Source organism: Zerene cesonia, chromosome 16 (genome assembly GCF_012273895.1).
Source record: "Zerene cesonia ecotype Mississippi chromosome 16, Zerene_cesonia_1.1, whole genome shotgun sequence".
Lineage (NCBI taxonomy): Eukaryota > Metazoa > Arthropoda > Insecta > Lepidoptera > Pieridae > Zerene > Zerene cesonia.
In genome coordinates, this window is record NC_052117.1 from 8,559,237 (window position 1) to 8,572,511 (window position 13,275).

At 33.8% G+C, this 13,275-nt stretch overlaps 1 protein-coding gene across 2 annotated transcripts in view; it reads left to right on the forward strand.

Annotated features, from left to right (window-relative positions):
- LOC119832988 (echinoderm microtubule-associated protein-like 2) overlaps positions 1-13,275 on the forward strand; it is a 63,767-nt gene that overhangs the window by 31,285 nt on the left and 19,207 nt on the right. For both annotated transcript variants that reach the window (XM_038356837.1, XM_038356836.1), the window contains 6 exons: positions 608-796; positions 1,194-1,305; positions 2,945-3,091; positions 4,353-4,466; positions 5,538-5,609; positions 10,688-10,852. In XM_038356837.1, coding sequence (XP_038212765.1) covers positions 608-796; positions 1,194-1,305; positions 2,945-3,091; positions 4,353-4,466; positions 5,538-5,609; positions 10,688-10,852 — 799 coding nt within the window. The remainder of the gene's footprint in view (positions 1-607; positions 797-1,193; positions 1,306-2,944; positions 3,092-4,352; positions 4,467-5,537; positions 5,610-10,687; positions 10,853-13,275) is intronic.

Here is a 13,275-nt window from a genome sequence, read left to right on the forward strand (position 1 = left end):
TAATAAAAGGGACATGAAGAGATAACAAACACAAAAAATACCATCTAATTTATAGTCTCCTCCATTTTTTGAAGTCGATTGAAAAACAATAAAAACAAATCTCTTATCGTCAACGATCGTTTCTATAAACACATTGTATTGCCTTATTCCTAATTTCTGATATATACGCATATATACGAAGCAATAAATAACAATAAGAACAATGACATAATAGGTATAATATGTATGTAAATTAGCCGTGCCTTCTATGAATGGTAACATATGTTTTGTATTTTAATTCGGAAATTCCAAATGTGAAACAAATGCAAAACATGTACGAATATAGCGAATTGTGACTCGGTTTTTAACAGATGATGAAATCATATAGGTACATATCGCACTTATAGTACCTTGAGTATTAACGGAACTACTTTTTTGTATGATTTTTATGATAGTTGAGAGGCAAGAGAGTGCCATGGGTTACCTTTTTATGTTAACTGTGTAAAGAAACCAGCTGATGGATAAGAAATGAATAAAATACCGCTATCAAAAACTAAAATGAACCTTAATAGGTTTGATTCAGTAAAAATGATTCTCTAGTCAATAACCATACAATTTTTAATTCCAGATGAAATGCTAGAGAGCGAAGGGGCCGGGCTCGCCGCGCGGGTGGCCGAGCTGGAGGTGCGCTGCTCCCGGCAGGCGGAGGAGCTGCTCTGCCTTCGCTCCACGCTGGCCGATGCTCTGCGGCGGCTGAACGCGCTGGAGGGCCGCGCGCCGGCCACTGCGAGCGCTCAGAGGAATGGCGCATATACAGGTCTGTATACCTTATATTTCTTTATATTAAATCTTATCGAAATCACGATGTATATGAAGGTATACTTGATACTACCTATAATAGATGGGTTATTATAATATGTATAAATAATGCATGAAAATATGCGTGTCTGATTTAATAATGAATGAGCTTGCTTGAAGCTACAATTGAATAAATGTATTTCCAAAAAAAAACTTACAAATTTTAATTCGTAGGGTAAATCTTAAATCCTTATAGTACAATCAGGCCGAAGCAATTTCGAAACATTCCAGTATTTCTTATTATTTTTAAACCTCCGCTTTTGATGAATAAAATGTCGCCATCAGTTATTGCGACATTAAATTCACTCATCATCCTTAACCTGGTACTCTATTAACATGGTAACTCTAAATTCCAGGATCAACAGGCACCCCCACGCGAGAGCTGCGCATCACAAGACAGTCCACGTACAGGGAGACAGCTAAACGCAGCTCCAGCTATGGATCCAGTGCATCATCATTACCTCAGAGGTTATTATTTGTATGCTATACTTATATATATAAATTAAGTGTCAAGTTCCTGGTCCACGATGGACTCCGAAACTACTCAACCAATTTTAATCAAATTTGCACACCATGTGCAATTTGATCCAACTTAAAGGATAGGATAGTTTATATTATTTCAATTACAATTATGTAGCTATATATTTATAGTAGTATATCTATATAATACATCATCTATTTACATCTATCAAATTATTGAAAATATTTTTCTATCCTGATAAAGAGGTAAATTAATCGGTGGATAATCTCTGGAAATACTGAACGGATCAAGGTAATGTTTTCACGAACGAAAGAAAACTATTCAGGAGTTAAGTAGTGATTTTGTATCCAGGGGTCAACCAGGGTCAACCAGGGCGAAGCCGGGCACAAAAACAAATGACCAAAGTAAAATCATATTAATCTTTATCATCATCATCATCATCATAAAATATAAGTGCTTGGGTCATAAACCCACCACGCCTATTGTCAAACTGGTTCTAGATTATTGTACTGTTTTTATCTTACAGAGTGAACGGTACGGTATACAAATATATAATAGTATCATAGAGAGAAACAAATGTTTTTCAAGATCCTGATAAAGATTAACAGCATACAAACTTGTCCAATAAACCGCATCAGGTTAAGTCCCGAAATAAACGCGTTTGAAAAGATTTTTTAGTAATAGTTGGTTATTTTTTTATACTAATCAACTAGTGAGGTTATTTATTACATCTCTCCAAATCATAGTATAAATTATTTATTATATAAATTAAATAATAAATGATAGATACATAGTATAAATCAAAGTCGCTTTCTCTGTCCCAGTGTAACTATGTATGCTTAAATCTTTACGCAATACATTTTGATTGTGTTTTTTTTAAGAGATAGAGTCATTCATGAGGAAGGTTTATATGTACAATAACATCTATTAAACTACTCCGAATTAACGCGTGCGAAGCCGCGGCCAAAAGCTAGTAAATAATATATTAAACTCGGCAATTAATACATTCGTGCGTAGTAAACACACATGTTACATTGGTGGGTAGGGTAGCGGTAACGTTGGTTAATAGTTAATGTATGTTTTGATGGTTCAAAAGTGATTCTAGAAGAGGACTAATTAAAGAAGTAAATGTTTGAGTTTGAGTTTTACGGTGTAATACAATCTATAGTAACCCACTTTTCATCTGTTTATCGGATAATCTGCCTAAAGACGAAACATATATTCTCTTTTTATTGGTAAATCAGGTGAACCCACAAATATCCCGATTCAATGGGATATCCGTGATAAAACATGTCCTTTTCTAGGGTCTCATATTGTGGTATGTTCCATCCAAATCGAACCTGAAGACAGATGGTAGGGTTTATCCAGATCATCCACTATTCAGATATTCATCCAGATCCACATTAGTAGAGATTTCTTTACAATTGATTTAATTTGATTTGATGATGACGCGGTCCCCAGCACGAATCCGTGATCCGTGATAAAAAACATCCTATATCTTTTTAAAGTCTCAAACTATGATTGTGGCATATTTTATCCAAATTTGTTAAGTTATTACGACTTGAAGACAGACGGCGTTTCAAAACATTAGAAGGAGTGTACATTATATTTGATTTGATGCCCCAGACGCGGCCCCCAGCACCAATCGACCGGGTCGCTGCAGTCCGACTCGCCGGCGTCGTCCTCGTCGCTGTCCCCCGCCCCGTCGCCCTCGCCGCGCGCCACCCCCGCGCCGCACCCCGCGCAGCACGCCGCGCCCGCGCAGCCCTACAGGTAAATATATAATACAAGATACACATGTGTGGATACTTCAGAGGATCACTTCAGTGCGAGTATCGGGTATAGTACGAATATACATAGGTTTAATAATAATAGCATTCACAATTTTTAAAACAATCACTAGCTAGCTACGTGGCAGTTTTACACGATTAGATTTCTCTGTAGACGAAGTAACCCGATACACCCTAAACAATTTTAAACAAATTTTTTACGTTAATTCATTATTTAACCCGGCATTCCGAACACTACAGCGAGCAGGGGGTCGTGACCCGGATTCCGTTAAGTCTTTAATTGTTAAATGAATAATATTGACATAAAATTAAACACAAGTTTCTGTCAAGTAAATATATTATGTATGCAAGTGAAGAGCATAACAAAAGCGACTTTTCTTAGTCTTAAATTATTTCAAGATTTTAAGTTTGAGAAGAACCACTTCTGGAAAAACAGTCAACCACCCGTTTAATTTTTTTAAGATGTTTAAAAAGCATACTTAGAGATACTGCGATAAATTAATAAACAATAAATAAAGATACTCGAGCTAACCCATAAACTAAATATAAATAACAAAACTCTGGTGAAGTGTGAGTCGGACTCGCGATCCCAAGTCTTCCGTACGAATAGTCTACAAATGACCGTGCCAACTGTTTTTTAACCTCGAATTTTTATTATCTGTTAAAACTTCTTTAAAAAAAGTATCTAATAAGATCCCAGTCCTATCTCTTATATTTTATATTAATTCGACAATTAAATATCAGATCATGCCCTTCAAATCAACGCATAAAAACAGACATTTTAAAATCTTATCTTATTAAACTGAAATCGATGTTGACGTTCGTCTGTTTCATTTTTTTTTTGTATTTTTTAGTTGCTTTGCTGATTGCAAATAGTTTTTACTTTATAATACTGCACTATGACGTTTATTCCTTATAAGACTTATTAATTTATTAAAAAAATGTGTGATCAATAAGAAAAAAAATCTATCGCCTTCTGTTGAAATTTTAACTGAAATGATTACTATCCAAAAACCTGTCCATTCTTTGCATATTTTAAAAATGATAAACACTGATGAATTCTTTATTTTTCCTTTATTAAATTCATTTAAAATGTGAAGTAACTATACTCGTGAAAAGTATTGCATATTTTAATCCATATAAATTTGTGAAAATAAGTAATTTGTAAATTACACCCCACAAAAAATGCAAAAATAGTAAAAAACATCATAGAGCAGTACAGTACGCTAGTATCACTACCGTAGATCGCGCAATAGCTCCACCTCCAGCAACCAGAGCCCGTCCCCGGGCGCCACGCTCACCAAGCGATGGAACTCCACTGGCGACTTCACAGCCCAGGGCCTGCTGCCCAACGCGAGGTATGTTAGCTTATGTGAACAAGATGTGTATTTCGAATAATGTAAATTGAAAAAAAAATGGTAATTTTTTTTTTTTTTGTAAATAAGTACTCTAAAATCAGTCAGTAAGAGTTTAATTGCGTAAAATAATGACAAAAAAATAACAATTGTAGCGAGGTTCCGAAAACGCATGTTTTGTAAAAGCAAAGACTAGAATATTCGATGCTGATTTTTAGAAGCCCAGCCAGCAATTTAGTATTGTTTATTTTTTTTATTACCTTAATTTAATTAATGAAACATTAGTTTTAATTATATCGCACTGCATATACATTTGCCAACTTGCTTGTATGTGATAAATGTACTATGAAGTTTTATTATTTGCTTGTTTTATTTCTTTGTATATTCTTATGAATTCTGTTTTTAGTACATATAAGAGACAAATAGCTTAATTTATATAAAAGCTTTAATTTTGTTTGGAAACAAGAGTCTAGATGTGTTCTAAAGAATGTACATATTGGTATTATATGGACAAATTTATATTTATAAACTCACGTAATATTTATGGTGACAATTGTTTATCAAATAGTAAAAGAACTATTTACTTAGAACATACTGAATGTGGGGAAAATATTTTTAGAATTTTAAGAATATATCCGTCACCTAGACAGCACAATTCCAGATTGGTTCCTATCATTCCAGTTTGTTCTAGACCTTTCCTAATTACATATAGTTCATTAGAGTAGCGATCGAGCCGTTTAGCCATATTTTCAATAGAGTTTCTTAAAAATCGATACGTTGTTATAACAAATGATGTTCATTACAAGGACAGGATTGTGGACAATCCCAGAAAAAGGATTCTCGATAAATATATTTTCAATCGACGTCCAAAACGAAGGAGGATCTCAATTTTGTGAGAAATTGTTGTCATTGAACCTCCTTCCCAAGGACAAGAAAAAAAAGAGAAAGTAGAGAAATAATTGAGTATCTATTTTTAAGCAAGCCCCAATGCTTATCGTACGCTACACTAGTACCCGATCACTCTTGTGTTGCACTATTTCTTTACGCTGAATGTTTTTTTGTTGATTCTCTTAGGTTCACTACAACCAAGTCCTTGCTAAATTTGTATTCTAAGCCGTCGCAGAACGGGCCTATGTTAAAACACGGGTAAGTGACATTACTCTCGGCTGTGGCATCTGGTGGTGGTAAGGATGCTCTGATTGTTAACCAATGCTTACTAACGTGTGGGCTACTTGCAAATAACCCGTGTACAGCTGTTTGTGTTTGTACTAATTCGTGAGATCATTAAAATTCAACTAGATTATGTCATCACTACATAGTATAAGACAAAGTCGCTTTCCGTCATCTATGTGTTTGTATGCTTAGATCTTTAAAATTACGCAACAGGTTTTAATGTTTTATTTTTGTAAATATAGTGATTCAGGAAGGTTTATATTTACAAGAACATAGAAAAAAGGGCAAGGGGAAGTTTTTTTAATAATTAAAATAAGAACAATTCTGACTATGGTACTAACAGTAAATAATCGCATTTCATTCGCTAAACGAAGCGGCTAAAGTCGTGACCATCCAAATTAATTTAAGACTTAATTCATGGCAATAAACGTTTTTGTTTTTAAATCCATGTTGTATTTCTACATAACATGTTGTGTGCATTTTATTTGTAGTGTGGGTGACATAATTCCGCAAACAAATGCAAACGGGTCGATAGTCGTTATCAGCTGATAAGAGTAGCTTGGTTGAATATAGGTGTGTAGGTACAAATGCTCATGGGGAATATAGATTAAATTTATATTTCAAACTAATTATCGCTCACGACGTTGTACGTGTAAACTTGTTGACAACACCTAATTCTTTTTTCGAATTGTATAGTCTATGGTTCGCTTATACTATCGGTTATGTGCAAAGAAGAGTTTCGTTATAATCTGTTTTACCATTTACAAGATATATAATATGATATTGGGTATTACAAATCTTAGACTATATTATTCGACATAATTGTAAAACCATCCATCCATACCATATCTATATTTTTCTTCCATAACAATATTTTACGGTGTATCTGAAAAAGTCTAATTGCGTTACAAATTTGTTTTCCTAGCAAAAAATCCCGGTCAGCGAAAGGAAAAGTTAATGAAAGCGTTCACGCGACAGTTATTTAATAAAATTATTTTCTTGTCATTCCAGTTGCACAATTGTTACGCAGATTATGTAACGATTATTATCTACCAAATTCCACCATTTTCTACCATACAATTTAATATTATGGACATTTAAATAGCATACCTCATATGGTACCTGTGTAATACTCATAGGTACCATGTGTATTTACTTACTGTTACCCGCAACTCGAGCGGAGGCTCATGGCACAAACTTTCATTCCCTATTTCTTCCCTTGGAGGTGGGATTTATTAAAACTTTTCTTAGCCGATGCCTACATCATAGTGGCCATTTGCATGCAAAATTTCACCCAATCGGTCTACTAGTTGGGCTGTGCGTTGATTGATCTAGTCAATCCTTTGCGTTTTCTATATTAATTGAAAATTATGCTTAATTAATTTTATTATTGATTGTTAAAACGCATTTTATTTTTTTGTCCATATCGCAATGATTTAAAAACAATAAGAATTCGTTACAAAAAACGAAGTTCCTGCTTTTCGGTTAATTTAAATAGCAATTGACCTCCCCCAAGGTCACTGATATAACGACTTAAAACAATAAGATATATATAATTTACCTTATTCACTGTTTTTTAAAGGGTAGTATTGTTATGTGGGGTATTTCAATGACGATGGATCATTTAAATAATGAGGTATTAACAAATTTCATCCGAGACGCCCATAAATGTCTTTAACTATGGAAATTATTCGAAACGCTCACCACAGATAGTGCAACTCTAACTCGAGTAATCTAATTCTTAACAACTGCCCTGCTTGTATTTTATTCTGTGGCCCCGCATAGATTCAGTTGATTAATGATTTGTCGATGGCCTATGTTATGTAACTTTAGAGAAAGAAGTCGCTAAGACAGCCTGACTACACAAGCCTCAAATATCTTCCCGCGCTTATTGAAATACTCTAGATAATAATAATAATTCTCTTTTAAATAACGCGGTGCATAAGGTCACTTAAAAGACCAAGGCAAAAATATATATATACAGTATATTATTTTGTTTTCTTTTCGTCTACTAATTTGCATTATGCCTATTAATTTCAAAATTCACTTTATACATGAGTACCTTTTTATTTAGCCACGAAAGATACATATCATAAAATATATAGCATTAAATAGGGTTAAACGGCATTTAAATAATCTGCTTCTACACGTCCATGCAACCAATCAAAAACAATTGACATTGACCCTCTAGTTTGTACACGCCTACATCAATATAAACAATGTACAGCTTAGAATCCGCAATTTTCTTACATCTTCTTTTGTTACTGACGGAACGTCATTATGAATCACTATACTAAGGATAGATAGCAGTTTCGCTATATTCCCACAACCAAGCCACCAGCGAATGAACGTAAATCCATTCGAGTTACATTGCGCAATTCATTTGGAAGTAACACAATGCTAAACGCTTTAGACCGCAATGGTCAATTCACATTACGATAATATTGCTGTAGCTATAAATAAACTGTTGATAATACAAGTAGCCAGTTCACGCGCAGTCTGTTGATGTTCCTCTGAGTTACTGGTTGTATGGTATCATTGCTTAAACCGGTTTATACAATTCGCTAGTCTGTGCCCATTTTTGGTTTTAAAAAAATTAAGTGACATAATTTTGCGCGCTATGGATGACAGGTATCATTTATTTTGAATTATCTGTGGTCATTTTCTAAATTCTTTTTTTAATTTATGTCGTAATTATCGACCATGCTTTTGTAAATTTTAGATCACTTGTTGCATAAATGCTTTGGGAGCTTGCATCGTTGGTTTTATTTTGGATTAAGGCTGTACTGTGATTCTTGAGCTGCGGAATTTAAAACCGTTAAAAGATGTCGTTCACCTCTATGTAAGTTATACGATAAGAATACTGAGACTGAATCCTGTTGTTTTAGCATGTGGTGCTAGGCCATAGATATTATTTTAATTCGTTCATTCTCTAAAAACAAATACAACGACGAGTGAGAAAGAAACCTGCTTATTTAATCTGCATTTTTTCTTTTTTTTTCAACCAACCAGCCTACGTAATTAAATATCCCTATAACTTACTTATTACCTATACAATTGCTCATCAAGTTTCATTGTTTTGTACAATTTTAACACCTCACCTATTTATCGATTTCTGTACCTATTCCTTGAAAAAAAAATATATTTACTTTGTACTGTGATTCATAAAAGAAAGTACGTATTACGAATTCATTGTATGACCAAATATAGCAGTCGAAATGAGAATGACTTTATATGGTATTAAAACGAAAATTTTGTAACAGGTTTTGGAGGTTTCGAATGCAGGGATGTTAGCCAAAAATAAATTATAGTTAAAAAAAAAACTAACAACCACGCTTTTATTGCAAATTGAACTAAAAACTAGAAAATAATTTTTGATGGCAAAGAGTTTATTATAACTGTGGTTTCAGATCAAACAAAACAAAATTATAATATATTTTTTTTTTATGTCATAGCGGGCAACTGAGCTGGTGGTTCGCCTGATGGTAAACGATCACCACCGCCCATGAACATTCGCAAAGGTAGTGCCTCTGCGAATGCGCTGCCCGCTTTTAGTGGGTAAGGGAAAAGGAACGGATTCATGACACGAAAGAAGGAATAGACTAGGACGGGTGAGGAAAAGGAAATGGGCCTCCGGCTCCCCCACTCACCGTACGAAACACTGCCACTATTTCACGCCGGTTTTCTGTGGGGGTGTGGTACTTCCCCGGTGCGAGCTGAATTGAAGTTATTAACACAATGATTCAATTCAGAGTAAAAAGCGTGGGGTACTTAATATTTTTAAATACTACAATCATCATTGGTAACTATCTAGGATAGTTATGAAGTACAGTAAAATGCACCCCACGCCATGGTATGGTTGTTTGTGCATCACTCAAGACCAACATTAGGTTTAACTTATAGGCTACATTTCATTCGAAAAAATAAAACCAAAGGCATACATGTAATGAAATTAGTGTCATTGGAAACATCTTTCAAATAAAGTAAAGGATTCTAAATAGGTTTTGCTAGAATAATTAGTTTATGAAATGTACGCATCTAAAGTCGTAAAGAATGTCATACTGCTTCCGAAAATATACGAAGTGCTAAATTTTGCAGTCCACGCGGACGAACCCGCGGGCCGAAAATAAGTCACTTTATATAGATATATAACATTATAATAAAACGTTATTATATTACCAATATATCCAACATATTATCACAGGGTTAGGGAAATAACTAAAACTAATAATAAAATAATGATACTAAATAACTAAAATAAAACTTTGAGGTTTTAATTTTAACAAATTAACATAGGTATTATGCTTGTATTTTACTAACCTCATAACCACAGGATGTAAATAATTGTTTAATCGTTAGCTATTAACTATTAATGAATGCGTGTTTAACAACTACTTACACACTTATTATTCTTTAGATAGATTGAATCTATAGATGTTATTTGTTCTGGGAAAAAAAATCAGGCAATGTTATAATACTGAATACTCGTGTATCAAATTAGAACAAGGATTTCTCACTAAATCACAATATATATGCTAGACAAGCCCATGAACACAAATAAAAAAATATTGCGGTTGTAACCTGAGCGCAAAATCTTGTGGTTCGTTTTAATATTGAATTTCATACCGCAATTAACTACATAGTTTTTATGCGCGGTGAACTAGAATTGGAAGGCTGCGCCGGCGCCGTTCTGATAAACACGTTGAATGATAATCCGCATCATAATTCAGTTGATGTCAAAAGCTTCCAATGATGTCCATTACTGGAAAATGAGGTGCAATACATGCAAATCCTTTTTGGGGTACAAAAGCATAATTTGTACTTTTATTAACAAGAGAAGTTCTTATTCCATTGAATATATGATATTTCATATATTACAACTTCATAATGTTTAAAAAATACGTATAGTACAAATTTAGGGTGAAATCGTTGGCTTTCCCCCCCCCCCCCCCCTCAAAATATTATACAAAACCAATAAGACAATAGTCAGGATTGAAGAAAAAAAAACGAAATTCAATTTACGAAATGTAAAGCTAGCAACACCCTTCCAGCACCCACACCTGTCAGTACAACGAGGAAGATGGATCCATGAGGATGTATCTCCGCGGTAGACCCGTGGTACTATATGGGCCGAGTGACCACGATACGCTGGACCCCGCGAAGGTAGCCCCGCCACCGCAGAGCAAGCTCAAGTTGGAATGGGTGTACGGATATAGGTAAGTTGACTATCTATTTAATTATCTATTGTAATTTAGTAAAAGATTTTGATGGGATTAAGAGGGATACAACGTTGTAAAGCTTTGTCGAATTGGTCGAGCCGTTCTCGAGTTTTTGGAACAGCAACACATTTGGTGATTAATTTTTATTCATATAGATATCGTATGAGAGTCTAGCTTTGAATAAGTTACTGAATGAAACACATACTTAAGATATTGTTGTGGATGCGTTTTTTATTCATGTTTTAATTAAAAATAATTCATTTGTCTTGTATTTATGTAATATAATATGTATTCGCAAAATTTAGTTTCTAAATCTATACAAGTAAACTAAAATTTTAGTGTTTGTAATATTGAAACAACCGCTTTTTACTAAATGAATATGGATGTAAATATGGTACCATAATATATTTTTTACATTATCTGCACGTCCATTTGTTCCGGCTAATATCTGGAACGGTTGGACCAATTTTGACAGGACTTCACTAACAGATAACGGTTATAATAAGGTGTAACTCAGGAACATAAAGATAAAAAAAGGTGTAAGTCCTTTACACGGACGCTGGTAAATAATGAAGTGTTATTGAGTTAGTTTATCACACCAAGGTCGCCTTTTATATCGATTTCATTTATGGTACCACATGGCTAATGGCTACGAATATTATATGCATAGATTTTATCAAAACTCAATTTGTATAATGATTGCCCATATCGGCTAGTCATTATATTAATTAAAAGTTAAAATGAAATATTTTTATAATTTCAACAAACCCATTATCATTTTTTATTGTTTTTATACAATTTTTTCAAATGTATTTGTAACTTTATTAATAGGACTCTTCAGTATTGCGAAAGTTGTTTTTTGTAAAATAAAGGAACACAAATTATCATCTAAAACTATAGTGTTCGCTACTATTTCATTATCTTAATATATATATAAATCTCGTGTCACAACGTTTGTCCTCAATGGACTCCTAAACCACTTAACCGATTATAATAAAATTCGCACACCATGTGCGGTTCGATCCAACTTGAGAGATAGGATAGTTTAAATAATTTTAATTACGATAAATGACAACCCGGGCGGAGCCGGGGCGTGCAGCTATTTAATATATAATTATTTTAATTCAAACTCATCGCACCACTATAAATAGGATCTAGACAGTCATTAATTTCAGACACCTACAATGGCATATTTACTTATCTAGACATCTATAAGTGTTCCTTATAAATAAATATATGCTTTATCAATAATAAATGCTTAAGCTCCCACATAGCTGCGGTAGATAAATTTTACGCATTGCAACGCGCGCCCACCTATGCGCCTGAGAGGTTCTTGAACTTAGCCCGCAAAAAATACATCGAAGGTGTATATTCCTTTATATTCTTTTTATTTAATATTATAATTTAATTTTTTATCCATTCAAACATTTAATTCAAATTCTAGAGGTCTTTATATGGTTACGTGTAAGGATCCATGAATTTCTTTTAAATATTGCAATTATAGTAGACCAATCTAATTTTGTAATGCTCTCGTAGAAGGTAGACTCGTTTTAATTTAACGGTAATTATGCAAAAGATTGCTTCAGATAAACACTACAATTAACGTTACTGACAGTAATTGTATAATGGAAAACAAATGTACACATGATGCAACAAGTAATACTCTCAAGATTGGCTCCTTAGAATCGAATGGGAAAATTACATATAATTGCTATAAAACACACGCTTCATCTTTACGCAGTTTTCATTTGCTTGAAATTTAAGAATCATAAAAATAATAAGAGACATAAATATCCGTTCACCCAATAAAAAACTAAGAATAGACCTCCTCTTTTTTTGAAATCGGTTGAGAAATACGTATAATAAAATCATAGGCTTATAGCCAAAATTGATGTCATACCTGGTGACCCATTTGTCGTAACAAATATTACACTCCTGCAATTACTTAATTGTCTCTAACAAGGTTAATCGTTCACGAAAGGTCACACGATTGCCCCATATTCTATAAAAACCCTTAAATTATAATTATGGTATATTCCGTATCGAGGGAGCCATAACACTGTATGCTACCACTTTACCAATTGAGTGAATTTTGGATAGCAATTACCGCCTACGTAAGTGAACAATGTCTTGAACATTATTGTATTGTTCCTTAAAGAAGCCATGTCGGCATGTCCCTCAAGGTTACAAGACCAAAACATATGATTATTTCCTTCCAGAGTAACCGTTTGAAAGAAGTGAATTTCGAGTGCCTGTTAAATTGGTTTGTAAATTCTATAATCAGGTATAAAAACCAATATGCTACTGGTGACCGTATTAGGATGACGGCAAATCTAAAAGGAAACTAATAGACCGGGAGATGGTGACACAAATTACTAGGTCATTTGTACCAGTATGGCGGTTCTTCAGTGGTCTAATTA